This window comes from Balaenoptera ricei, chromosome 14 (genome assembly GCF_028023285.1).
Source record: "Balaenoptera ricei isolate mBalRic1 chromosome 14, mBalRic1.hap2, whole genome shotgun sequence".
Classification (NCBI taxonomy): Eukaryota; Metazoa; Chordata; class Mammalia; order Artiodactyla; family Balaenopteridae; genus Balaenoptera; species Balaenoptera ricei.
The window spans coordinates 41,009,381-41,037,078 of NC_082652.1; the positions used below are offsets into that span (position 1 = coordinate 41,009,381).

The 27,698-nt window shown below is 41.0% G+C and overlaps 1 protein-coding gene across 6 annotated transcripts; it reads left to right on the forward strand.

The window, feature by feature from the left end:
• The first annotated feature begins 160 nt into the window (after positions 1-160).
• CABYR (calcium binding tyrosine phosphorylation regulated) lies at positions 161-27,568 on the forward strand. Of its 6 annotated transcripts, none has more exons than XM_059895095.1 (6): positions 161-209; positions 3,138-3,310; positions 3,406-3,459; positions 22,248-23,462; positions 25,565-26,169; positions 27,480-27,568. In XM_059895095.1, the coding sequence occupies exons 2-5, from the start codon at positions 3,163-3,165 to the stop codon at positions 26,158-26,160; spliced, it is 2,013 nt and encodes a 670-aa protein (XP_059751078.1). In that variant the 5' UTR covers positions 161-209; positions 3,138-3,162; the 3' UTR covers positions 26,161-26,169; positions 27,480-27,568. The 6 variants fall into 6 exon arrangements, with proteins under 6 accessions (XP_059751078.1, XP_059751080.1, XP_059751079.1 ...); XM_059895096.1 differs by lacking the exon at positions 161-209 and adding an exon at positions 621-672; XM_059895094.1 differs by lacking the exon at positions 161-209 and adding an exon at positions 628-1,114.
• The last annotated feature ends 130 nt before the right edge of the window (positions 27,569-27,698 follow it).

The window sequence follows — 27,698 nt, forward strand, 5'->3', positions numbered from 1 at the left end:
TCGTCGACTTTGCAACCTGCTCCTGACGGTATGGTTTGGGGAGGACACATCGTGCCTGAGGTATTGCAAGATCCGGAATTACGGAGAAACAGAAAGACTCAGGATCAATGCCAGATTCTCTTTCGGCAGGCGAGTTTCTCAGAAGTACTGCGCTGCATGATATTGTACCAGTGTGGTGTACATGGTGGCAGAAATTATTATTCAAAAAGGTGACTAGAGAGCAACAGATTATGGGGGGGGGGAAGAGTGGTGGTATGCGGTGGCAGCAAGATAGAACTGCCGTAGATCTGTTTCTCTTTCTTTCCAAGCCAGCTCTTATTTTAGACCGAGAGATTCAAAGCGGAGAGGCTGTCGCTTTGACCTACTCCCGGCAGTTTGGAAACGTCAGTTTCCCACGCTCCTTTGTATTCTGCCGGAAAAGGCGAAGCACGCCTCAGTGCTCTGCCGAGTTCGGGCTTTTGTCCCTTTCGGCTCCCTATTGGCTGGGGCCGCCGAAGCCCCGCCTCGTTCCGCGGCCGTCTGGAGCCTTCAGCGAGAGGGTGGGGCTTTGTGACGCAGGCGTGACGTTCCCCCAGAGGTATAAAAGACCCTGCCCGGCGCGCGGGATTCTCCAGGAGCCGCCGGCAAGGGGGCAATGAGGAAGTTCGTTAGAGCGTAGCCGGAAAGGAGAAGGTGGGGCGAGTCTGGAGAAAAGGCCCCCGACCCCGCTTGCGGCCCCGCGGCAGTTAGGCCCTCGCAGCGGAGGGGTTGGTGGACGGTTCACGTGTCGGGGAAGGTGGCGGCCTCCGGAGTGGGAGGCCGGCGGGTGCCCACACCGGCCAGTGAGGCAACCGCCGGCCAACGCGCGTGTGGCGGACTCGGGGGTCCGGGGTCTGGGTCGGCGGGTCCGCCGCCGCCACCGCTGAACTAGTCGGGGTGGAATCTGGACGCCCGCTCTCCCAGGTCTTTCTGCCCCCTCCACCAAGCCAGCCAAACGGCAGAACAAGCACAGACCCCAGCGTAGGTGTTTAGAAAGTGAGTCGTGGGTGCCGTTGACGTTTTCTGTGGCCCCGAAGCCCCTACTCTCGCATCTTCAGCCAGAGGCACCGTTTTCCTGCTCAGGCGTTACCCCTAGGTTAGTGGGTTTGGTGCGGGGTGTGGGGAATGTAAAATCTGTTAGTGTTTGACAAATGTGTTTTTGTCAAATACACAAGGAGAAGTTTGAGCAGAATTGGTAAGCTGTCATTTGAAACAACCCTCAACGTCGGTACTCATGACTTTATCCGTTGATGTAGTTGAGGATCGGTGTCACAGCGGGTCTCATCTTGTCGAGGACAGCTCTTTGTAAGGAGCTGCGTCGTAGGATGCTCCGCATCCCCGGGGCTGGGGCCCTAAAAGGCCCGCACCATTCACACAGCCTGGGGAGGGGGAGGGGCGCGGCAAATCGAGGATCGCTGCGTGGGCGCTCTCCCCACGGTCCGTAGCACCAGCTGCTGACTACAGAATGGGTGTTTCGTTAGCTCCGTCGTGGCTACCGGTAAGCCACTGTCAAAACATGACCCATCTCTCAACTCGCACTGGGGTGCAACGGATGTACTTAAAAATACATATATATATATGTATATATATATACACATGTATACGTCCATATACACACATACATATATGTATAAAGTATGAATGAAGTGAATATGTATCATCCATATAATTACCGCCTATGTCTCTTAACATTTAGCATGGGGACCTGCTACAGGTGCACTACTGGTGCTCCTGTTGAATGATACTCTGATAGTAAGTTTTCATTAGGCGATTGAATACAGTACCCTTAATTCTCAAAGGTTTTGCTTTGGCGGTAGAGATTCATTTTTTCCTGACCTTTAGGAAGATGAAATGTGCTTTTAAAATATTCAGCATTTTGCTATTAGTTGCTTTTTATTAGAGGTTGGCCCTTTGTATAACTGCTGTAACTGAACTGTGCCCCTTGGCCCCAACAATATTGAGATATTGTTGAGGACATGGTTCATTATATCACACTATTCTTCTCTTTATGAGGACCCATAGGGGAAATTTCTCCTGGGTCTCCGTGCCCAGAAGAGCTGTGATTCTCCGAAGCAACTGATATGGTTTTTTATCTCAGGAAACCTGAATCATTTAACCAACCATTTCCTATTATGTGATGGCTACTTGGTAATTCAGGGGGCTGATGTGACACTCCATCTCTAGTGTAGGACCTAAGGCTTGTATTGGGATACTACCTGTGGCTTCATCCTATTTTTCCTACCATACTTTTCCCCTTAACCACTGAACTGAGTTCCTTAAATATTTAATTTTCTTCTTTGTGTATATTTATAAGCCCTCTTAAATAATTTTTTAGAATGAAACAGGACACACATACACTGACACAGTTTAGGGTGGCAACCTCTGCAGCTAAGAGTTACAGGTAAGACTGTGCAATGCCCGTGGTACCACTTAAAATCCAGAAAGCCAAAAGAAGGGAGAGAGGAAAACTATGGCAGAGGTTAAGGGAAGATACGAGAAAAGAGGTATGGATGGTGGTGGGTGGTATAATACCGCAAGTTACTACTCAGATGAATATTAAAAACAAAATTAAAGTTAAAACATGTATACTTAAGGGTGATCAGTGTGTCTGGGGATATATTTAGAAAAGTCAGAAAAAATACATTTTCTTGTAGAAATTCTACTTTGTAACTCTACTTGATGAATGTATAGAAAAGCCAGTTCCCATATGGTTTGGAAGGCTGTTTCTTGGACACAGATAAATGAGCTCGATTTATATTTTTTGACATTTTACTGCACAAAATATTTACTGAATTTTATAGAAACAGGTTTTGTTTGGTTTGTTTTTGTTCTTTGTTTTTAATGTCATACTGGAGTCCCTGGCAGGGCTTTTCCCATAGATTTCTTTAATAGTACTAGATTGCTCATCTCCACATAGTAAGTTGTTGGTAGTATGGTTCTTTTCTTTTAAACTACCATTAACATTAGCCCATTTTACTAGAATAAATACCTAGAGATTAGAACTAAGGCTAGTGATTTTCATAGGAGATAGATTTGTTCTTAGAAGCTATAGTTAACTTGTAAGTTTTTAATAAAAAACTTATATACTATTTATAAGACTTTGTGTTTCTTCATTATAGTTGAGATTACAGACATCCCGCCAGAATGATTTCTGCAAAGCCCAGACTTGTCGTACCTTATGGCCTCAAGACTCTGCTTGAGGGAGTTAGCAGAGCCATACTCAAAGCCAATCCACCAAACATCACCCAGTTTGCAGCAGTTTATTTCAAAGAACTTATTGTGTTTAGAGAAGGTTTGTTATTGCTTTAGATTATATATTTGTTGCTTTGAAAAAGAAAGCATTTTAAATTGGGAGTTTTATGTATCTGATTTCCTGTATTTCTTTAGGAAATAATTCTCTGGATATAAAAGATCTTGTTAAACAATTTCATCAGATTAAAGGTAAGTACAATAAGTAGTAATAGTTTAATAAAAATCTAGTTATAAATTATTGCATCATTCCTAGCATACATTTAAGCTTAAGAGTGATGCTCACAAATATTGTATGTTTAAATAATTACACTGATGTTTAAGTAATCACACTGATGCTTTATTTTTATTATTGAATCAGTTTTTTAAAAAATCTGAGAAGTGACATTTTGGAGGATTCTAAATTTTAAAATAGGAAACACTCATCTTTTGCAAACCATTTGGTACAGTGAGACCTAGAAGAGTGTGTGACTCAAGCCCTTTGAATTGAATTGAATTGTCTTTGAATTGAATTTTGTGGTAATACTCAAATTATAATGAGATACATCACTTAGGAACATTGTAGAAACACTCTTCTTGGAAGATTATTTTAGTAGAAAAGGTTAATCACCCCTTTTTTTTTCTCCCCATGATGGTTTAAGTGCAGCCCAGCTTGGAGGACAGAACATTGATTAGGTGTCACTAACCATCTTTTCTGTTCCAAGAGTCTCTTTATGTAGTGAAGAGATACGTTTTTCATAGAAGGTGGTCTCTGGCCTGTCTCTGTGATGTAATAAGGCTGTATGTCTGCTTAGAAAAACTTGTTTTACGTGTATATATGTAAATGTCTATCTTATGTGAACATAACAGCATGAAACTGAGTTGAAGAAGTCAGAGGGGGAGAAAGGAAAAAGGTGAAGTTTACATGATGAACATTTGGGAAGATCAATATAAGCAAAAGAGGATATATTGGTTAAATCCCAAGGACAGGCACACATATCTAAAAGAATGGTAAGAATAGCTTTTGGAAGAATTTTGTGGAGAAAATGGTGACTTAAGGTGAATGTGAGAAATAACTAAATAATGCTACATTGGCTGACCAACATTTTGAAGTGACCATAGAAAAAGAAAAGGTAGGATCAGTGAGTTTTGGCTACTTTTCGGCTACTATGTTATCTATTAACATAGCCAAGATAGGGAGAAATTAGGGGTAGACCTAGGAAAATGTAAAAATCATGAGGGTTTGGATCTACAGTGAAAGAGACACCCAAAACAGAAAACAAGATTAAGAATAGCAAGAGTCAGCATTTCAAGGGGTAGGAGACTGAATCGCCGTGGTTTAGGAATATTTTATTGTCTAGTCTGGGTGCTTCCCTGCAGGGTCCTGATGGCATTCTCAGCTTACCAAAGGAAAGAGGTCTGAGATTTGCTTACCACCAGCAGGATATACAGACAAGTGCTGGAACACTGACCACTCTCCCCCTTCCCATGAGCCTGGTTTTCCAGGCGGTCAAAGTTATTATGGCCTTTGTACTTGTGTCCTTTATACCAGGAGCTATCTTTGAGAGGACTGGCTGTGCAGGATTGCTGTGTTTGAGAATGGTGATAAAGTCAGTGACTCTTTATCCACTGACTCTTTATGGTTGTAGGTAACTAAGTGGTAGCCTTTGAGGCTAATCTGTTTACTGAAGAGTATACCCACCATTCAGCTTAGCAAGTGGACTAAACTGATGTGGATTTTGGTCCAGTAAGGGTAACATCTTTGAATCTCAGGGTTCAAAATGAACAGACTGAACTAATGGAGCAGCCATGCTTTCGATGGAGGTAAGGGGTAGGAGATACTGCTGCCTTTCTCCTCCAGTAACTGGTAATCTTAAAAGTAGACTCACAGTATGGCTGCAGAAACAGATTGCTCTTTAGACAGTAGAGTAGAAACGAATGTTGCTTGTTCTTCCCCAAAGTTGGGGAAGGTAACACGAAGGTATGACCAGAAAATATAGAGTTCAGTGTTACGGTGTAATATCAATTGGGCTCATTTTGTCTGCCTTTTATTGTCATGCCAAATGGCTTCTTAATGGACTTCTTCATTAGTATATATAGAATGGATAAACAACAAGGTCCTACTGAATAGCACAGGGTTTAACCTGTGCTATGGTTAACCTGTGTTAAACCATAATGGAAAAGAATATGAAAAATAATAGATAACTGAATCACTTTGCTGTACAGCAGGAAAAAAAAAAAAAAGCACCAGTTATTAGAACTTGGTGATAGGAGCAAGAGCTAAACTACCATCCCTGATGCATTGGTCCCCACTCATCTCCCAGATATCAGATGTATCCCCCAAAGTTATTTCCAACTGGTTAGTTTGCTGCCCAGCAGCATTACTACCCAGCTGCCCGTATGCATGGGAAGTGTGGAGATAAGTATATCCTGCACATATCATTTATTTTCTTCAAACACTCCATTCTGGGATTTTTCCTAGAATGAGCCCCATTTTTGGTAGGCCTCATCATAGGACCAATAGTGTTTACCCATCTCCCCATTGCATTCAAAATTTCATGCAGAGGCAGGTGATGAAGGAGGGAAGAGGAAAAGAACCAGACATGAGACTGGTTTCACTTCTTCCTCCTGTCAGCTTCTTGTATGGAGCCTGTAGCCCAGACTGTACTAATTCTGATCTTTTCACCACTCCATGAAGAGGGCAGTGGTTTCTCCATGAGAGTGGTAAATGAGATCTCAACACCACTATCACCTTCCGTCCTCCTAAGCCTAATTGAGTCTACTTTCTAGTGTTATTCCCCTCTTGGCTTACAACAGAGGCAGGAAATAGCCACCTCTTTTGAAGAATCAAGAAGGCCTAGCCCACCCAGATCCCCAAATGAGTTACCTGTTAACTTTTCTAACTGATCCTGGACGTTCTTGGCATGGCCATATAGTAGTAATTATAGTCATGAACTGCTGCTGATCACTGAGCCCAATTTCAATTCTTATGTAGCACCGTAACAGTTATGCATATCATTAAATATTATCTTGAGTTATATATTCATATTAGTCATAATAAATGTTTTCAGTTTCTTATGCCAAATTCTATTTTTATGCCTTATAGAATTCATTACACATATTTGTAGCTATCCACTCTTATTAAAAAAAAACAAGAAATCTATTTCAGGACTATCCATACTAAATTTTATGAGGCTCTGGTGTACTCTGTACTTTGCTGGGCATTTTTTTCAAGTAAGGCTATACTGATTCCCTAAACAGGGATGAGTATTGTGTCAGAAGGACCCTCTTATTTCTGGAAGTCTTGTGTTTGCCTTGGCAGGGTGGTAATTTGTACCAAGGTTAAGAATTTTCACTTTTATTTTTGACTTAAAAAAAAGTTGCAGTGATTATCTGGCAATGTTGTTGGGAGTGGGGCTTAGGTCCTTCATGCTTTAACGATGTGGTAAGATTAATCACTTGGGGGAGTAGTCCATACTAAAGATCGCAAATAAATCACTGAGCAAATGGTATAGTCAAGAATTGGGGTCAGATTGTCAGACTAGGGACAGAAACACAGGGTCAGGATTAAGAGAGGAGGGGGCTGGGGAAGAAGCAGATAAGTAAAACCAGGAAAGCTAGGATGGTAAACCAGGCTGCCAAGGTGAGGTCAGGAACCACAAGGAGATGTCAATTACATGAAGGAAGGACATCTTCTTTCCTTAAGTATCTGACTCTGCTAGCCAGAAACTTTGATAGCTCCATATTGTTCCAAACTCTTCAGTGTTGTAGGAATACTTTTAAAAAATATTAAATAAGTATACTCTGATTTCAGATAACCTCTGCTTTTTCCTGTTTGCTCTGTTTATCTCTACCCATTGAAGAATTAATTTACTGTGGGGAAAAGGTAAATATAGTCTGGAGCAAGGAAGTCATTACTCAGTATTGAGTTTCCAAGGTTCATAATAAAAAAGCTAACACTTTGGAGTTTTGCAAGAGGCTGTTTTTTCTTGGAATTTCCGAAGCTAAGTTTTTTTGTTTTTTTTAAAAATTATTTATTTGTTTATTTTATTTTTGGCTGTGTTGGGTCTTCGTTTCTGTGTGAGGGCTTTCTCTAGCTGCGGCAGGTGGGGGCCACTCTTCATCGTGGTGCGCGGGCCTCTCACTATCGTGGCCTGTTTTGTTGCGGAGCACAGGCTCCAGACGCGCAGGCTGAGTAGTTGTGGCTCACGGGCCTAGTTGCTCCGCGGCATGTGGGATCTTTCCAGACCAGGGCTCGAACCCGTGTCCCCTGCATTGGCAGGCGGATTCTCAACCACTGTGCCACCAGGGAAGCCCCCGCAAGCTGAGTTTTGATTTAAGACTTAACATGACCAGAATCAAGTTTTTACTTTATATAAGCCATAGAGGAGGGAGGAAAAAAGATAAGATATAAGGCCATTTCCTGCTGCACAGGAAAGGGAAATGGAAAGTCCTTCTTGACAATGGGATTGTGGTGCTGGGGTGTGGGTAGTGCATGAAAAGTGCTAGCTGACATTGAAACTGGTGTTAAGAAAGGTAGGTGGAATTTCTGATCAGAATTCCCTAAGACTCAAGCAGATGGCTTGTTCTCTGCATTCCTGGGTGCTGTCTAGAAGAATGCATGCTTCTCAGAAGCTGAGTGGTTAGCATGGTACTGCATTTAGCACATCACCTGCTACATTCAGCTCCTACACTATAACTGTCATGATCAGACATTCAGTAAATATTGGTTGAATAAAATAATTGCATTTGAAGCAATGGATTAGAAATAATGGAGAGTCTTTCTCAGATGAGACTGAGATAATATTTCTTGTGTTCTATGGCCTGTGTGTGGCTTTTAGTGGATCCAGATGCGTTTAGATTGTCCCAGAGTGCTGACTAGCAAGTAATCCAGATGGGAAAAAGTGAAGTGACTCAACCCACTAGCAGAGAGCGAAGTGCAAAATGTTGAAGCTGGGAATAAAATAAAAACTGTCAGCTAGGCCTTAATTGCTAAAGGACCAAATTAGGAAGGGAATCTCTCAGTCCTTCAGTGCAATAAGCACACAGGCCACACCTTCCACAAAGTAGAAACTTGAGTAGTAAATACAGTGAAGTCAGAGACCAGCACTCAGAACCCAGGCAGTATGAGTTATGCCTCTACCAGAGGTAATTGAGAGCCACCAGAGAAGGACAACATGTGGATCAGAGCCAGAGCTCACCACAGCACTCAGATTCCCTCTTCAGACGTGGGGAGAACCTTTGAAAGAAAGCAATACCCAAAAAGACTGAATAATAAACCCAAAGCGACTTTTAAACTGGAAGGGACAAATATTTTTAACTAAGATCAAATAAATTTTGCCTTTGGGAAGTAAGCATTTTAATGCAATTTGAGATCAGCTAGAGAAAGTAAAGTAATGCTTTCTGGTATGTCTAAGTTATAGTAGGTAAATTTTGATCCCTTTATAAGACCATGGCATGCAAAGCTTTCTGTGAGCTGAATCTATCCTACCTTTGCAATTATCTCTCATTTCATATCTTCACAGACCTTATGCACCAGACTGACAACTTGTCATTTTCTGAAAATGCAATTTTGACTTTGATCATTTGATTTTGGCTTATGCTAACTCCCTTCAGGAGTTCCTTTCCCTCCCATTTCTTTCAAATCCTACATATCCTCAAAGTCCAATTCATTATTTCATTTAACAAATATTTAAATTCCTATCCATTGCCAGATACTGTGCTAGGAGAAATTGAGAGGTTTCAATTTCAGCTATGATGAAGTAGCTAATATTGGACTTACCTTCCTATCATAAATACCCATAAAAGCTGAAGAAGTTATATAAAACAAAGTCTGGATTCTTGGGAAATGGGGTTCACAGAAATTGAGCCCCATATTCACCCCAGTGTCATTTTTCAAATTCATGGGCAGGAAAATAGAGGCCAAGCAGAGACTGGAAGTCTCTCCAGGAAGAGAGAACAGAGAAGCAGAGTTTGGAGCTACTAAAGTGGCTGGGATTTGGGTGACAAAGCACCAGAGAGGAGGCATTTGCAGAGACGGATTCCCCAAAAGTCTGCAAAAATATTTCCTTTTTTTTTTGGGCCAACTCCTAAGCTGCTCACGTGTGGACTGTAAGGCTTGCAAAGGCTTAGCAGAGAAGAGCTGTTGGAAGACTGAAAGCTAGGTAGGGATTTCAGAAGTGGTACAGTGTCAGGGGAGGCTTTGGAGTTTGGGCACAGCCAAAGTGAAGAGACTTCTGAAACCCTGGCAATCCAGTTGAGACCCCAGGAAGGTCACACCCTAGGAATAAAGACAGTGTGCTAGGAGTAAGAACAAAGCTGAAATATGTCTATTTTAACAAAATGAAGTCTCAGGAGGATCAGATTTGCCATTATTAGAACAAGACCAACACCATTTAGAAGAAAATAATATAGTCAGAGTCTCTACAATGTGTTATTTACAATTTCCAGCATACAATTAAAAATTACCATTCATTCAAAGAAGCGGGAGGAAGTGACTAATAATTAAGAACTAAAACATAGAACACTCTGTAGAAGCAGACCCAAAGAAGCTCCAAATATTAGAATTACTACATAAGGACTATATAAGATGGAGAACTTCAACAGAGTAAGAATCTTAAAATAAGGAACAAATGGTTATTTCACAATTGCAAACGAAATTTTTATTAGATGGCTTTACTAGCAGAAGACAAAATTAGAAAGTAAAAAGCCATGGCAATAGAAAATATCCAAATTGAAGTAAGAAGAAAAACAATAAGACAGAGTGTAAGACACATTTGTGAGACATGATCAAAGGGTCTAATATGTAATTGGAGTCACAGGAGGAGAAAAGAGAGTAGATGGAAAAATATTATTTGACTGAAAGACATCAACCTACAGATTCAAAAAGTTTGGTAAACCCACAGCAGTATAAAAACAAAGAAATCCACGCTTCAGTATATCATGGTCAAACTGCTGAAAAAGACAAAATCATGAAAACAGGGCAAAAAGGCACATTACTTTCTGGGGAATAATCAGACAAATAGCAGATTTCTTAACAAACTACAGAAGCCAAAAGACAATGGAATGACATTTCTACAGTGCTGAAAGCAAAAAGCTGCCAACCTAGAATGAATATATATCCAGTGAATATATCCTTTAAAAATGAAAGCAAAATAAAGACATTCTCAGGCAGACAAAAGCTGAGAGAATCCACTGCCATCAGACCTGGCTCTACAAGAAATACTTCTAAAGAAGTTTATAGGCAAACAAGAAATAAAAAGGGAACTTCCTAAATCTGATAACGTGTATGCATAAAAACTTACAGTTAACGTTATACTAAATGGTGAATTTTGAGTACTCTCCCATCAAGATTAGAACCAGAACAGATGTGTCTGACATCACCATTTCTATTCAACACTGTGCTGTAGGTTCTAGTCAGTGCAATAAGGTGGGGGGGGGGGGAAGGTATACATATTGGAAAGGAAGAAGTAAAAGTACTTTATTCACAGATGACGTGATATAGAAAATCCAAACGGATCACCTTGATAAATCTTAACATATTTAAATACCCAATGAGAAAATGGATATTACATAATTCATAGAATAAAAACAGACATGGTGGGGGCCGCGCGCGAAAACGTGGGGGAGAAGCTGAGGCTGGAGTCGCCCGTGGTGGCCGAGCCCGCCGTCTACCCATGGCTGCTGCTGGTCTACGCCCTCCAGATGATTTTTATTCACCTTAAAGTTTGAAAATATCTGCATTGTCAGCTGGCCGAAGCGTCCACCAGCAGGTGAAGGGGAGTGGCGCCTGGAAAAGATAGGGACTAGCCAAGATTTATCTTTCATTGAAACTTTGCTTACTAGAGGATGTGGAGAATAAACAGGGAAGTAGAAACTGTATTTCCTGATGAGAGAATCACTAAGCCACATTAGCTGTTCTGAGCTACGTCTTACTCACCGTGACTGTAATTAAAACAAACAAACAAAACACTTTTTTTTGGCTCATCTGTAGTCCTGAAAACAGCATTGTTCATTTTTTTCCCGAGGCTACTCTTCCATTCGTTACAGAAAGATAGAGAAGATGAAAAGGCAGAGGGCTATGTACCAGATGAAGGAACAAGAAAAAACCCCAGAAAAACAACTAAATGAAGTGGAGATAGGCAACCTTCCAGAAAAAGAATTCAGAATAATGATAGTGAAGATGATCCAGGACCTTGGAATAAGAATGGAGGCAAAGATTGAGAAGATGCAAGAAATGATTAACAAAGACCTAGAAGAATTAAAGAACAAACAAACAGAGATGACCAATACAATAACTGAAATGAAAACTACACTAGAAGGAATCAATAGCAGAATAACTGAGGCAGAAGAACGGATAAGTGACCTGGAAGACAGAATGATGGAATTCACTGCTGCGGAACAGACTAAAGAAAAAAGAATGAAAAGAAATGAAGACAGCCTAAGAGACCTCTGGGACAACATTAAACGCAACAACATTCGCATTATAGGGGTCCCAGAAGGAGAAGAGAGAGAGAAAGGACCAGAGAAAATATTTGAAGAGATTATAGTCGAAAACTTCCCTAACATGGGAAAGGAAATAGCCACCCAAGTCCAGGAAGCAGAGAGTCCCATACAGGATAAACCCAAGGAGAAACACGCCGAGACACATAGTAATCAAAGTGGCAAAAATTAAAGACAAAGAAAAATTATTGAAAGCAGCAAGGGAAAAACGACAAATAACATACAAGGGAACTCCCATAAGGTTAACAGCTGATTTCTCAGCAGAAACTCTGCAAGCCAGAAGGGAGTGGCATGATATACTTAAAGTGATGAAAGGGAAGAACCTACAACCAAGATTACTCTACCCGGCAAGGATCTCATTTAGATTTGATGGAGAAATCAAAAGCTTTACAGACAAGCAAAAGCTAAGAGAATTCAGCACCACCAAACCAGCTCTACAACAAATGCTAAAGGAACTTCTCTAAGTGGGAAACACAAGAGAAGAAAAGGACCTACAAAAACAAACCCAAACCAATTAAGAAAATGGTCATAGGGACATACATATCGATAATTACCTTAAACGTGAATGGATTAAATGCCCCAACCAAAAGACATAGACTGGCTGAATGGATACAAAAACAGGACCCATATATATGCTGTCTACAAGAGACCCACTTTAGACCTAGGGACACATACAGACTGAAAGTGAGGGGATGGAAAAAGATATTCCATGCAAATGGAAATCAAAAGAAAGCTGGAGTAGCTATACTCATATCAGATAAAATAGACTTTAAAATAAAGAATGTTACAAGAGACAAGGAAGGACACTACATAATGATCCAGGGATCAATCCAAGAAGAAGATATAACAATTATAAATATATATGCACCCAACATAGGAGCACCTCAATACATAAGGCAACTGCTAACAGCTATAAAAGAGGAAATCGACAGTAACACAATAATAGTGGGGGACTTTAACACCTCACTTACACCAATGGACAGATCATCCAAAATGAAAATAAATAAGGAAACAGAAGCTTTAAATGACACAATAGACCAGATAGATTTAATTGATATATATCGGACATTCCATCCAAAAACAGCAGATTACACGTTCTTCTCAAGTGCGCACGGAACATTCTCCAAGATAGATCACATCTTGGGTCACAAATCAAGCCTCAGTAAATTTAAGAAAATTGAAATCATATCAAGCATCTTTTCTGACCACAACGCTATGAGATTAGAAATGAATTACAGGGAAAAAAACGTAAAAAGGACAAACACATGGAGGCTAAACAATACGTTACTAAATAACCAAGAGATCACTGAAGAAATCAAAGAGGAAATCAAAAAATACCTAGAGACAAATGACAATGAAAACACGACGACCCAAAACCTATGGGATGCAGCAAAAGCAGTTCTAAGAGGGAAGTTTATAGCTATACAAGCCTACCTAAAGAAACAAGAAAAAGCTCAAGTAAACAATCTAACCTTACACTTAAAGAAACTAGAGAAAGAAGAACAAACAAAACCCAAAGTTAGCAGAAGGAAAGAAATCATAAAGATCAGAGCAGAAATAAATGAAATAGAAACAAAGAAAACAATAGCAAAGATCAATAAAACTAAAAGTTGGTTCTTTGAGAAGATAAACAAAATTGATAAGCCATTAGCCAGACTCATCAAGAAAAAGAGGGAGAGGACTCAAATCAATAAAATCAGAAATGAAAAAGGAGAAGTTACAACAGACACCGCAGAAATACAAAGCATCCTAAGAGACTACTACAAGCAACTTTATGCCAATAAAATGGACAACCTGGAAGAAATGGACAAATTCTTAGAAAGGTATAACCTTCCAAGACTGAACCAGGAAGAAATAGAAAATATGAACAGACCAATCACAAGTAATGAAATTGAAACTGTGATTAAAAATCTTCCAACAAACAAAAGTCCAGGACCAGATGGCTTCACAGGTGAATTCTATCAAACATTTAGAGAAGAGCTAACACCCATCCTTCTCAAACTCTTCCAAAAAATTGCAGAGGAAGGAACACTCCCAAACTCATTCTATGAGGCCACCATCACCCTGATACCAAAACCAGACAAAGACACTACAAAAAAAAGAAAATTACAGACCAATATCACTGATGAATATAGATGCAAAAATCCTCAACAAAATACTAGCAAACAGGATCCAACAACACATTAAAAGGATCATACACCACGATCAAGTGGGATTTATCCCAGGGATGCAAGGATTCTTCAATATACGCAAATCAATCAATGTGATACACCATATTAACAAATTGAAGAATAAAAACCATATGATCATCTCAATAGATGCAGAAAAAGCTTTTGACAAAATTCAACACCCATTTCTGATAAAAACTCTCCAGAAAGTGGGCATAGAGGGAACCTACCTCAACATAATAAAGGCCATATATGACAAACCCACAGCAAACATCATTCTCAATGGTGAAAAACTGAAAGCATTTCCTCTAAGATCAGGAACGAGACAAGGATGTCCACTCTCACCACTATTATTCAACATAGTTTTGGAAGTCCTAGCCACGGCAATCAGAGAAGAAAAAGAAATAAAAGGAATACAAATTGGAAAAGAAGAAGTAAAACTGTCACTGTTTGCGGATGACATGATACTATACATAGAGAATCCTAAAACTGCCACCAGAAAACTGCTAGAGCTAATTAATGAATATGGTAAAGTTGCAGGATACAAAATTAATGCACAGAAATCTCTTGCATTCCTATACACTAATGATGAAAAATCTGAAAGAGAAATTATGGAAACACTCCCATTTACCATTGCAACAAAAAGAATAAAATACCTAGGAATAAACCTACCTAGGGAGACAAAAGACCTGTATGCAGAAAACTATAAGACACTGATGAAAGAAATTAAAGATGATACCAACAGATGGAGAGATATACCATGTTCTTGGATTGGAAGAATCAACATTGTGAAAATGAGTATACTACCCAAAGCAATCTACAGATTCAATGCAATCCCTATCAAATTACCAATGGCATTTTTTACGGAGCTAGAACAAATCATCTTAAAATTTGTATGGAGACACAAAAGACCCCGAATAGGCAAAGCAGTCTTGAGGCAAAAAAATGGAGCTGGAGGAATCAGACTCCCTGACTTCAGACTATACTACAAAGCTACAGTAATTAAGACAATATGGTACTGGCACAAAAACAGAAACATAGATCAATGGAACAAGATAGAAAGCCCAGACATTAACCCACGCACCTATGGTCAACTAATCTATGACAAAGGAGGCAAAGATATACAATGGAGAAAAGACAGTCTCTTCAATAAGTGGTGCTGGGAAAACTGGACAGCTACATGTAAAAGAATGAAATTAGAATACTCCCTAACACCATACACAAAAATAAACTCAAAATGGATTAGAGACCTAAATATAAGACCGGACACTATAAAACTCTTAGAGGAAAACATAGGAAGAACACTCTTTGACATAAATCACAGCAAGATCTTTTTTGATCCACCTCCTAGAGTAATGGAAATAAAAACAAAAATAAACAAGTGGGACCTAATGAAACTTCAAAGCTTTTGCACAGCAAAGGAAACCATAAACAAGACGAAAAGACAACCCTCAGAATGGGAGAAAATATTTGCAAATGAATCAACGGACAAAGGATTAATCTCCAAAATATATAAACAGCTCATTCAGCTCAATATCAAAGAAACAAACACCCCAATCCAAAAATGGGCAGAAGACCTAAATAGACATTTCTCCAAAGAAGACATACAGATGGCCACGAAGCACATGAAAAGATGCTCAACATCACTAATTATTAGAGAAATGCAAATCAAAACTACAATGAGGTATCACCTCACTCCTGTTAGAATGGGCATAATCAGAAAATCTACAAACAACAAATGCTGGAGAGGGTGTGGTGAAAAGGGAACCCTCTTGCACTGTTGGTGGGAATGTAAATTGATACAGCCACTATGGAGAACAATATGGAGGTTCCTTAAAAAACTAAAAATAGAATTACCATATGACCCAGCAATCCCACTACTGGGCATATACCCAGAGAAAACCGTAATTCAAAAAGACACATGCACCCGAATGTTCATTGCAGCACTATTTACAATAGCCAGGTCATGGAAGCAACCTAAATGCCCATCAACAGACGAATGGCTAAAGAAGATGTGGTACATATATACAATGGAATATTACTCAGCCATAAAAAGGAACGAAATTGAGTCATTTGTTGAGACGTGGATGGATCTAGAGACTGTCATACAGAGTGAAGTAAGTCAGAAAGAGAAAAACAAATATCGTATATTAATGCATGTATGCGGAACCTAGAAAAATGGTACAGATGAGCCAGTTTGCAGGGCAGAAGTTGAGACACAGATGTAGAGAATGGGCATATGGACACCAAGGGGTGAAAACTGCGGTGGGGTGGGGATGGTGGTGTGCTGAATTGGGCGATTGGGATTGACATGTATACACTGATGTGTATAAAACTGATGCCTAATAAGAACCTGCAGTATAAAAAAACAAACAAAACAACTAATACTAAACTTTCATTGGGTTATTTGTATGGAAATATGTTAATATAAATGTTTCAGACATTACATGAAATTTCTAAAAATCTTATATTTGTATTTGTATGGAAATATGTATGGAAATATGTTAATATAAATGTTTCAGACATTACATGAAATTTCTAAAAATCATATTTGTATTTGTATGGAAATATGTATGGAAATATGTTAATATAAATGTTTCAGACATTACATGAAATTTCTAAAAATCTTATATTTGTACTTGTATGGAAAGGTATAATGTTATAAGCAATAATCCTAGTTATTACTTTAAAATGTATATCTCAGAAATAACTAATTTTCTTGTCAACTGCATTATTATGAACTGTCATCAAATCTTTAACCGTGGTCATTTTTAAGTCTTTTGTCATTTACAGACAGTTCTGGGTGTACTCTGATGATTTTGCAAATATGTTCCTATAAAAGGGTTTCATCTTCAAGAAATACATGGAAAAGACTCTGACAAGTACAGGTTTCTGGTAACGGACTGTACTGCTGAACTGAATGAATAAGCATTTTCAGAACTCTAATGAAAAACTGATGAACTCATAAAAGTGCTAACAAAAGATCAAGATGAAAAAAAAAATTAATTACATGGGACTGAGTGAACTGATGAGGATGATAATTTTTGTGACTTTCTGTCTGAATTAAAAAAAAAAAAAAAAAATTCCACAAGGACTCAGAGGCAAAGAATATACAAATCAATTTTCACTGCAAAGTAAAGGAGCTGTTGTTACAGTGGAGGATTACTGGACTGAATGTCAATACTATGACATAGTATGAGTGTGTTTCATGTTTGGTAATTGCAATCATTGTTGCTTTTGTTGTGGTCATCCATGTACAATGCTTGGTGTCAGTCGATTTACCTCTTGTAAAAATAAAATACAGTGTGTGTGTGTGAGAAAAAAAAAAAAAAAAAAAAAAACAGACATGGTATCTAAAAAGCAGCATATACCACAATCCCCCTCATTCACGTTGCTTTACAACTTTTTTTTTTTTAAGATTTAATTTTTTATTTATTTTTGGCTGTGTTGGGTCTTCGTTGCAGTGCATGGGCTTTCTCTAGTTGTGGTGAGCAGGGGCTACTCTTCGTTGCAGTGTGCAGGCTTCTCCTTGCGGTGGCTTCTCGTTGCAGAGCACGGGCTCGAGGCACACGGGCTTCAGTAGTTGTGGCTTGCAGGCTCTAGAGCACAGGCTCAGTAGTTGTGGCACACGGGCTTAGTTGCTCCGCGGCATGTGGGATCTTCCCGGATGAGGGATCGAACCTGTGTCCCCTGCACTGGCAGGTGGACTCTTATCCACTGCGCCACCAGGGAAGTCCCTGCTTTACAACTTCTAACTTATGCCTCATATTAGTTAGGAAAGTACTCAGTTGCAAGTAACAGAAAATTAGCAGTGAAAAACAAGATATCTGGAAGGTGGTGTTCATTCTGCTGCTGATATTATAATAATAAAGCATCAATTATCTAGGTTCTCTGCTTTATCATTCTTAGCATATTTTGTTTGTAGCCTCATGCCACTGCTCTAGGCATTATATCCATGTATAAGTCAGGAAGGAGGAGGAAGTGGTGGCATCAATGATACTTTTTTCTTTCATTAAAAAAGTAAAATGTAAAAGTAAAAAGTAAAAAGCAGACTTCCACTTCTGTCCCATTGGCCAAGGGAGACTGATAAATTTCCTGATAAGGGAAATCAGAATGCACAGGGCTGGTTTACACCTGTACTCTGCAGGGGCTCTTTGACATCTTGGATGGGGCAGTTGTGCGGGGCCCCTTTCACACCTGCCCCTTCTCATTTAAGCTTAACAAAAATTACCTAAAAGCCACTGTATCCAATACATATTTCAGTCACTGCACTGATCACATTGTCATCTGTTTATGTGCCTCTAACCTTAATCAGACTGTACTATTTAGGAGATCTTATTCATTCTTGATTCCCTAGTGTCTATCACATAATAGGAATTAAGGATTGGTGACTAAAGAATGAATATAAGGAAGAGAAGAGAGGAAGGAGAGAAAAGAAACAGACCACCTACTTTATAGTCTCTGGTGTTCATCATTCCAATCAGTTCAACACACAATAGTTGGAATCTTCTTCTCTTTTAAACTTTTAAAACTATATGTACCTTACTTACTTCAAATTCTTGAGTCCAAGCACTCCTGTGAGTTCCCCTCCTGCAGTCCTCTCCTCTCCCCTCTCCTATTAATCACTTCTCTCATCTCCTATTATGTCCTGCTTCATATTCTCCTCTTGTCTGGGACAGCTTTCAGATTTCCCTTCAGTGCCAGAACATGCCTTTTTCCTTATTCTTCCCTGATCACGCCCCAAGCACCCCAAGTCTCCACGTGAGTTCTGCCTATTACAAGAAATATTGTATGCTTGGAATGTATCTATCTGATTGGTTTCATGGAAAATCAGGATTCTACAGTGAGTTTTAATCAGTCACTTTATTAAACTTAGAAAGAAATGTTTTACAGGAAGAAGTGCCTTCAGTGATGTATGTAATTCTGAGAGTTCATGCAGTTTTCTGTTTTTGTTTTTTGTAGTTTAAGTAAAACCAGATTACTTAAGTCATACTGAGTTCATCTTCATGAGGTTGACATGTAAGATCAACCTATAGCAAACCTAGTTTACAACTTTAAGAAATAGTTTTCTACACAAACGTAATCTCAATGTTACAAGTCAGCAATCTTTGGAACTGTTAAACAGACCTTAAAACATTAGAGAAAAGCTCTTTACCTTTTGTAATAATAGATATCAACAGGAACGCAATATAATTATGTATATGTGATAACTTGTTTGTGTATGTTTGCTAACATTCTGTCATGTATTCTAAACAAAACCAAATGGTTCATCTAGTGCTTTACATTTTCAAAAACACTGTTAAAGCTTAAGGTATTTGATCTCAATTTAATGTTACAGTGATGAAATATATCTATTAAAAATAGTATATATGACATATATGTATGTATGTATGTATATATAAAATACATATATTATAAATGGGAAAAAACACCGTGCATCTTATCACCCAGATTATGAAATTGCCAATTTAATTTTAATCAAAGCTGATTTAAAGATATGAGGCTTATAATTTTTAATTTGATATCACATTTCAAAACTTTTTTAAACTAGGTGTTGATTTATTCTTTCCCCATTTGTATGTGATTTACAGTTTATAGAACACTTTTAGGTGAATGGCTCCATTTAATCTCTACAAAACCTCCGTGAGGTCAGAATTAAAATCCCCATTTTGCAGACCAGGAGGTTGAAGCTCAGAACCGTTGACTTGGCCATGCATCTATTCAATCACAGTCAGGACTGAACCCAGATCTTCTCATACACCTTTTTACTGTGAAAAAGTTGTGGGGAAGGAAACAATATCATAAATTCTCTGATGAGTTGTTATGATTCATAATTATATAATGCTTTACCTTTCCAGAATGGTTGCTATTTAATAGGGGACTTCTAGAGGCAAAAATATTAAACCTAAAGATTAAGCTCCTAGATACGATTTCAGGTATGACAAGCCTGTGAGATACTTTGAAAAGGGCAAGTGGCCCTTTCCACAGAAGCTGAATTCCTATCGTGCAAGTGATGTATCAGATGAGTCCCATGCAGGCATTCTAGGGATTGCAGTGATCTAGTCCCTAAATTGGTTGGGTTCTTGAAAACTCTCAGGGGAAATAAATCATTACTTGGGGAATTTAGGTCCTTGTGGGGGAAAAGAGTGTTGTAGAGGCCTTGAATTGGTGTGTAGGTGTCTAGGTGAGTCTAGTGAGAAGTTGGGCTTGGGCTTCGTGGTGGCTCTCCTACCTTCACTGTTCCGCGGGCCTCAAATTCCTTTAGCGGTGGGCTGCCTGACCTTGCCCTCGGCCTTCCCCGCCAGCCGGCCCCGCTGAGGGCGTCTCTCCCCACACTCTTGCCCCTCTCTCCGGGGGCAGCTGCTGTTTCTCATTGCAGGTCCTGGGCTCTCGGGGCAGGGATTCTCTGACCTAGGTGGTCTTTGCACCAGGCATTGAGGATGGGGCTTTCTCAGTGTTCCTGTCAGTTTGTCCACAACAGCCAATCTCTGCCTTGTATCTGTGGTCTTGAGCTAGTGTTTCCTGCCTCTGCCCCAGTGGTAGGAAGGAGCCCTCTGTTTGCTGTTGATATAGGATTCCTCTCTGGCCTTCTACACTGCTTCCATCTTTCACAAAAGTGCCTGTGAGGGTGAACTTCTTGTTCACATCTTAGCCCACATGTGGCTTTCATCAGTTCATTAAGATTTTAGCTGATACCTTACCAGCTGGTATGGTGGTGACGTTTCCAGGCCCTGCCACAGATGAGAGGGTTCTGTGGCCCTTCTCTCCTTGGAAGGGCTGGTTACTCTTTGGAAATCAGATTACTTGACTGCCTTGGGACTCTGCTCTCTGATGGGCTCATAGTTATCATTTTGAGATTTATCTGGCTTTTCCTCATTGTGATGGGCATGACAGTTTGTGCAGCTTTATCTTAAGCGTAAGGCCAGGCTTATTTAAACAAAATTTCCCTTATTCCTCCAGCCAGAGGGTATCTTTTCCTCCTCTGAGCTTCCATAGGTCTTAATTGGGACCCTTGTTAAGTACTTACACTTTTAACCTGTAATATCTGTATATCTTATTTCCCCTAAGCTTTATGAGGTCTTGTCCTAATAATTTTTCCATCCTCAACAATGCCTAGTGTACAGTATTTTACACACAGCACAAGCACTCAGTCAAGCGTATTAGTGGGTAAAGGGCTTTGATTGGGAATGGGTGGGGAAGTCCTGAGGAGGTGGCTGGTTAGAAAATGAGGTCATTGTTCTAGAAGCAGAGGGAGGTAAGAGTAGATGTGGCTTTTCTTTTTGAAACTTTTTTTTGAAACTTTTCTTAGCATGTGAGCGTTTGTGTGGTATCCATGTCCAGAATCAGACATCTGATTCGAGTTTACAAAAAATCAGCCGCTAATGTGGAAGGAGACCCTGCAGGACACTGTTCTTTGGAAAAGCAGCTGGACCCATGAAGACATGTTTCCAAAGTTTTGACTTGAAGCAAATACGTTCTTGTAAGGCAAATTCTACTTTTCCTGCAGATTTCATGATATTAGGGAAATGCTTCCCCAAAGAGAGAATCCTCGGTAAAGTAAGCAGATGTGAAAACGTCTGATGAGGTTAAACAGATGTGTGAGTGACAAGCAGAACGCTGAGTCCAGATGATGTTACAGCAGTTTTCCAGCTCTAGGGGTTTCTGTATGTCATCAGTTGTCTTGACCTTCTAAGCCATGGTTATCTTCCTCCTGCCTGAGGATTCACTGAGCCCCACTTCTGGAGCCAGAGCTGTCTTTGTGCTGCTCGTCTGGGTCAGTACTTCGGCTGCATTATCACACCTCACCAGCAGGTGCTACCATTTTTAGAATAGAAAACATGACGTTTCCCAATGTAAAAATATTCTATAGTCCCCTAGTTTTCCAATTCATTAAATTGAACTTTATATACCAATTTTCTTAAACTGAAGAATGCCTTTAATCATATGACAGCATTTGTTTTATTACTAAGTTATGAAGTGTTTTTTTCTCTCCCCAGTTTTGTGTGGAAGTTTGGATCAGGAGCTTTTTCCATGGATGTTTTCAGCTTATTTTTAGGCAGTTATGATCTTTCTCCTGACGCTGACCAGCTGAAGGTGGTATCTGAGTGTTAGAGTCACTTATTTCTAAGGAACTGGACTGAGTTGTCTTTTGAGTGGATAAGGACAGGAAGGTTTTGTTGCCCACACTGAAGTTACAGATGTTGGAAACTAAAGCAAAACTCTTTTGTACTTGCGTATATATTGACATTTGAACGCTCAACCTATGCTTTCTTCATAATTCCTTTTTTCGGGAATATGTACTTATTAACCCATCTGACTCTTATTTTTTAGTGGAGAAGTGGTCAGAAGGAACGGCACAAGAGAAGAAACCAGAATATGTGAAAGAGCCAGAAAGAACATCTACAGTTTCCCAAGAACCTAAACGGATGGAAAAATCTACGGACACAGAGGAGGACAACATAACTGCACCGCAGTTTATCCACAAAACCACGCAGTTCCCGTCAGTCCATGCTGAGCTGCTCTCAGCGCCTGAGGACGCCACTGAAGTAGTTCGCGGTCCTTCGAAACCGACCACCCCTAAGAATGCCACCCCACCCTCATCACCGTCGCCAGCAGCTGTCTCACCCGAGTTGGCCTACGTCCCTGCTGACCCAGCTCAGTTTGCTGCTCAGATGTTAGGTAATGTTTCCTCTCTTCATTCGGATCACTCTGAAATTGTAATGGTGGATGTGGCAACAAGTATGCCTGTTTTTCCCGAGGAGATGCTGAGCTCAGAGGCTGCTGAAGATGATGTGGTGGCCACTCTTGTGCATTCTGGAGAGCTGGCAGCAGTGCAGGCTCTGAGCGAGACATCTGTCCATGTAGATTTGGGTTCTGAACCTAAAGACAATGAGGCTGAACCACCAATGGCTTCCCCATTCCCCTTGCAGGATGAACAAGAGCCTCCTGCTTATGATCAAGCCCCTCAGGCCCCTTTGCAGGCTGCTACTGAGGTGACGTCCACCACGCACGTAGCATCCATCTATAAAGATGAGCCTGTGATTGAAGGAGTTTCTGATGTTGAGCAAATACTGGAACAAACGGTTATCCCCTTTTCTGATCATGTTGCTCGTCTTAAAGGAAACGAGCAGTCACCACCCCTTAGGCCCATACTTATAGTAGGCAAGACAGCCTCAGACGTGTCTGAAAAATCTGTGGGTTCTGCAAACTTTGTGCAGTTGGAGAGTGCAAAATATGACTCCTCAGTACATGTGGAGGCAGACGGCTCTGCCACAACAGTGAGCTCTGAAAAATCTGTGCACCTTGCAGTGGACATCTTTGCGCTGGCCCCTGGCAGTGCTGGGCAGGAGGACTCATGGGAAAACCGTGCGTCCCAGGAGACGGAGGTCAAACCCACGCTCTCAGGGGAAGCTGCAAAAGTAGTGCGCTCAGGTGCGTCCGTAAGATCATCTAGTGGCCCCCAACCTCCTGTTCCAGAAGGTCTTAATGAACCAGAAATCGAACAAGAATGGGAAGCAGCACCTAAACAAGGTTTGACGGAGCCAGGTAAGATAATTACTTAAAAAATTAAAAACGGCGCTTCCAGTGACATCTATATTTCAGGTGACCATCTAGGTAGGCTCCCTGCAGATTGGTCAAAAAGATTTTTAGTAGTATTTAAAATGCCAAACCTATTTAAAGACTTTGTTGTATTTGAGATTTTACTCTTACGAGATGAGTGATTTTAAAGCGACATCACCACTGCTTGGCCTCAAAGTTCGGTCATCTAGCACTTTCGTGTTGTTTTGGACATACTATGTCGTGAAAAATGATAGAGCCTGTTGTCAGCTGTAAAACACGTTCATGTGATCTGGATACTCCTACTGCAAAACCATAACTAGGGGGTGTTGGTTTGAAATCTCTCACCTGTAAAAGTAAAATCAAATGACAACAAAGTATTTACACAGGCGATGGCATTAAAAACGTGAAAGAAATGGTGGTGTGTTTGACTGCTTTTGCGCTGAGGCGGGAGAACTCTGCATCCTGGTCTGGGGGCTGGTCAAGCCCTGACGTCCCACCTGGGAGCTTCCCGCAGCTGAGGGAGCGGTTTCATAGCTGGATGGAGAGAGGAAAGGTCAAGCTGAAGTTCTGTCACACAGGGGAGCGGGGAGGTAGCAGCAGCAGAAAGGATGGACGCGGCGAAGCTGGCCGGCTTCCTTCCATCGGTTCCCCGACAGGCGCCCAAATCAAGCTGCTTTCTTGGCTGCTGAACTATCGCTACCGCTTTCCTGTGACACAGACACGGTTTGACCTCCCATCTCGATCTAATTATGGCATTTGGTCTGCTCACCCTCCCAATCCATCTAGACAAGTGCAGGGGCCCTGATCCCTTTAGGGAGGTGGGACGTGCAGGAACCAACCCCGCCATTCCTTTTGCAGAAACTCTCTCACCCTTGACTCTTACCAGAGCCAGAATGATAAAGTGTTAGCACAGCAGGTGTTCAGAGATCAAATTCTGTCTGGCAGTGTGACAGGGATTCTGCACAGCCGGAAAGGCAGAGGGCAGCGTTGGAACGTAGTCTGTGGGGCTGGCATTACACTTGTGGCCTAAGCAGCACTTCCATCCCAAGTTACTGTTCTCAAGTGCTTCACAATTTCCAAAGCACTAAGGGTATTTCACAAAAACCTGAAGACTTGGCTTGTGCATATTTTTAATTAGCTTCCAGAACTATCAGTTGAAATCATCTGAAGCTATTGAAAACACAGCTTAATTGTGTGCATAGTGTTATTTTCTTTTCTGGGGAAGAAAACAAAGCTGCACTAGGGATGCACGCCGTGTTCAGAGGGTGACTCAGCACAGTTGGGCCAAGTGCAGCTCCTCCATCAGGAACCTTGGCTCCTCCGTCCCATCTTCTGGGACTCGTTCTCCAAGATGGCACTGTCTTCAATTAGGCAAGTCTAACTTGACATGGTAGATGCCTTGGTGTAGGTAGATGGACGGCACTCCGAGACCTCTTTTTACTTAAAGATCCACTGTGTGACCAACCAGCCTTCTACTGCCACCCAGGACCTATGAACGCAAGCCTTGCCTAAGAGGAAGCAGTGCTCTCAGGTTCCGAGTCCTAAATTATGTGATGTTTTGTGTGTGGTGACAAACTGATGGGAGACGATGCCGCCTGCGAAGGGCCAGAGGTCCTTGATTACGTGATCAAAAGATGACACCTAGTGCCGACTTCTTCCGTAAAGAGAACAATCACTGTGCAGACGCATTAATGCTTTTTTCAATGGCTTCACACACTCTTCAGTTGATTTTTTTGGTAGAGCCAGAAGTGTTGATTCTCCATTTCCTCTGAGGACCCTGTAGAAGCCATGTCTAAAGCTAAGTTCCCGGAAACAGCAACTGAGAATGAGACTGCTTCTCAGCCACAACCCTAGTGTCCGTGCCGCTGGCCAGCACAACACTGTTCTCGTTTTCTGACTGTAGAGAATCTCTTTTCTTTCACATTACCAAACACAATTTATTTAGCCCTCTCTATAGCATGCTTTATGGCACATATTACTACAGCTGTTTGTTTATATGTTAAAAAAAAAATTATGAAGACATTTCTGTGCATAGCGCCTGATACAGAGACCAAATCTTTAACACCTGCAAATTTTTTTTTTTATAGCAATAGCAGCAAGCGAAGCAGGACAACCACCACCATATTCTAACATGTGGACCCTTTATTGTCTAACTGATATGAGTCAACAAAGTCGCCCATCACCACCACCTGCACCTGGGCCTTTCCCCCAAGCAACCCTCTATTTACCTAATTCTAAGGATCCACAGTTTCTGCAGCATCCACCAAAAGTTACTTCTCCAACTTATGTGATGATGGACGACAGCAAGAAGACCAGTGCCCCGCCTTTTATTTTAGTGGGCTCAAATGTTCAGGAAGCACAGGATTGGAAGCCTGTTCCTGGACACGCTGTTTCCCAGTCAGATGCCTTGAGGAGATATGCTGCAGTGCAAGTACCCATTGCTGTTCCTGCAGATCAGAAATTCCAGAAACACACCTCCAATCCCCAGAATGCTAATCCTCCTCCAAGTGGACAAGATGTCCCCAGACCACAAAGTCCAGTTTTTCTTTCTGTTGCTTTCCCGGTAGAAGATGTAGCCAAAAAAGGTTCAGGATTTGGTGACAAACGTACTCCCTTTGGAAGTTACGGTATTGCTGGCGAAATAACTGTGACTACTGCCAATGTTCCCAGAGCAGAAACTTAAAACCGGCAGGTAAATTCTCTTCCCATGATACGTGGGCCTTAACACACTTGAGTTTTCAAGCAGGTTGATCTGTTGACCTAGAGGCTGAGGTATTTTAAGACACTGAATTGAGACACGCAGTGAGCGGGGGGTGCGCTCAGATCCGACGTGGTGATTGCCCCCACCTCCCTTACCACATTACTACTCAGCGCACGGCAGGCGCACTGCACCGCGGTGACGCACACCAAGGGTCCGGTGCCTAAAACACATACCAAGCAACCAACTCAGCTACCTCTGAAAACCTGGCGCTGTGTTTAGCCCTGTAGAAGATGCCAAAGGGGTGGATTAACATAAAGACAAGACATAGTCTCATGTGGGAATTTTATAATCTAGTTGGCAGGTTTAAGGGGCGGGGAGGACAAGGTGAGAGATTATATACGGAGCACCCAGTCAATGCGGTAAGTTTGCTCCCTTGTACAGTGAATACTTACAGCAGAATGGATAGGTTGGAAACACATTCATGAGCTAAAGGGACAAGTGGTGTTAACCATAGATCAGATAGTTTTATCACTCAAATATCATTAAAAAATTTTTATTCAACCAGTACTTACTACCACATGCAGCACTAGTCTCTCCTCCCCCACGTGTGTACGTACAGCAGAGCAAGCAAAACATGCAGCCACACCTTAGAAAAGTAAATGATATGTGAAGTATTGGGAAGAAAACAAGTAGGTACTGATCCAGGCCCTCTATTAGATGGGGTGTTCAGGCACAGATGTAAACTGACGTCTGTGTAGGAGAAGGAGCCCACAGCCAGAGGCCAAGGGCAGGAAAGAGCATGGGGCTTCGAGACTGTGCAAGTTGGCCACAAGGAGACAGGCTGGGAGGAGCTGGGGAGAGCACATAAGGTGAAATTAGACGTGAAGAGGGGACCACGTAACTCAGGGCCCTGCCTCCCAAACGAAGAGATTGGGACTGAAAGTTCAGTGGGGAGCCAGAAGAATGACAGCAGCTGCACGTCTGATGGACAAAAGCTAGATTTCAGTTTTAGGCAGGTTCAAGTACCACAGTTAGTTACCATACTTAAGGAGACTCTCTTTTCAAAATATCTTAGGACTATGAGCATTTACCTACTCATACCCTTTAGACTTTTAGTGGAACTGTCAAAATGGCCGTTTTTGGCATGAGGTGCTAGGCTATTTTAGTGCAAATGCACAGATAACATAGTTAACAGCTTAGTAGAAGAGCAGGAGGATAGAACTTGCATTTCTGATCATCCACTCATTTTACATGTTTAGTTTTATGATTAAACAAGTCACTATTTACATTATTCCTAACAGGTGCTGAAGATGACATTGTTTGAGTTGACCTTCAAGGTGGAGTCTGCCACTGAGCGTAATATATCAATAAACTTCATGCAAGCATAAAACCTTGTCGCCTTGCTTATTTTATAATTTAGGCGGTGCACAAACATCTGAACACAAAAGGTCTTAAATATTTTCCGACTTGTGATATGACACAATAGCATTTTCCAACTCGTATACATTGTAAAAAAAAAA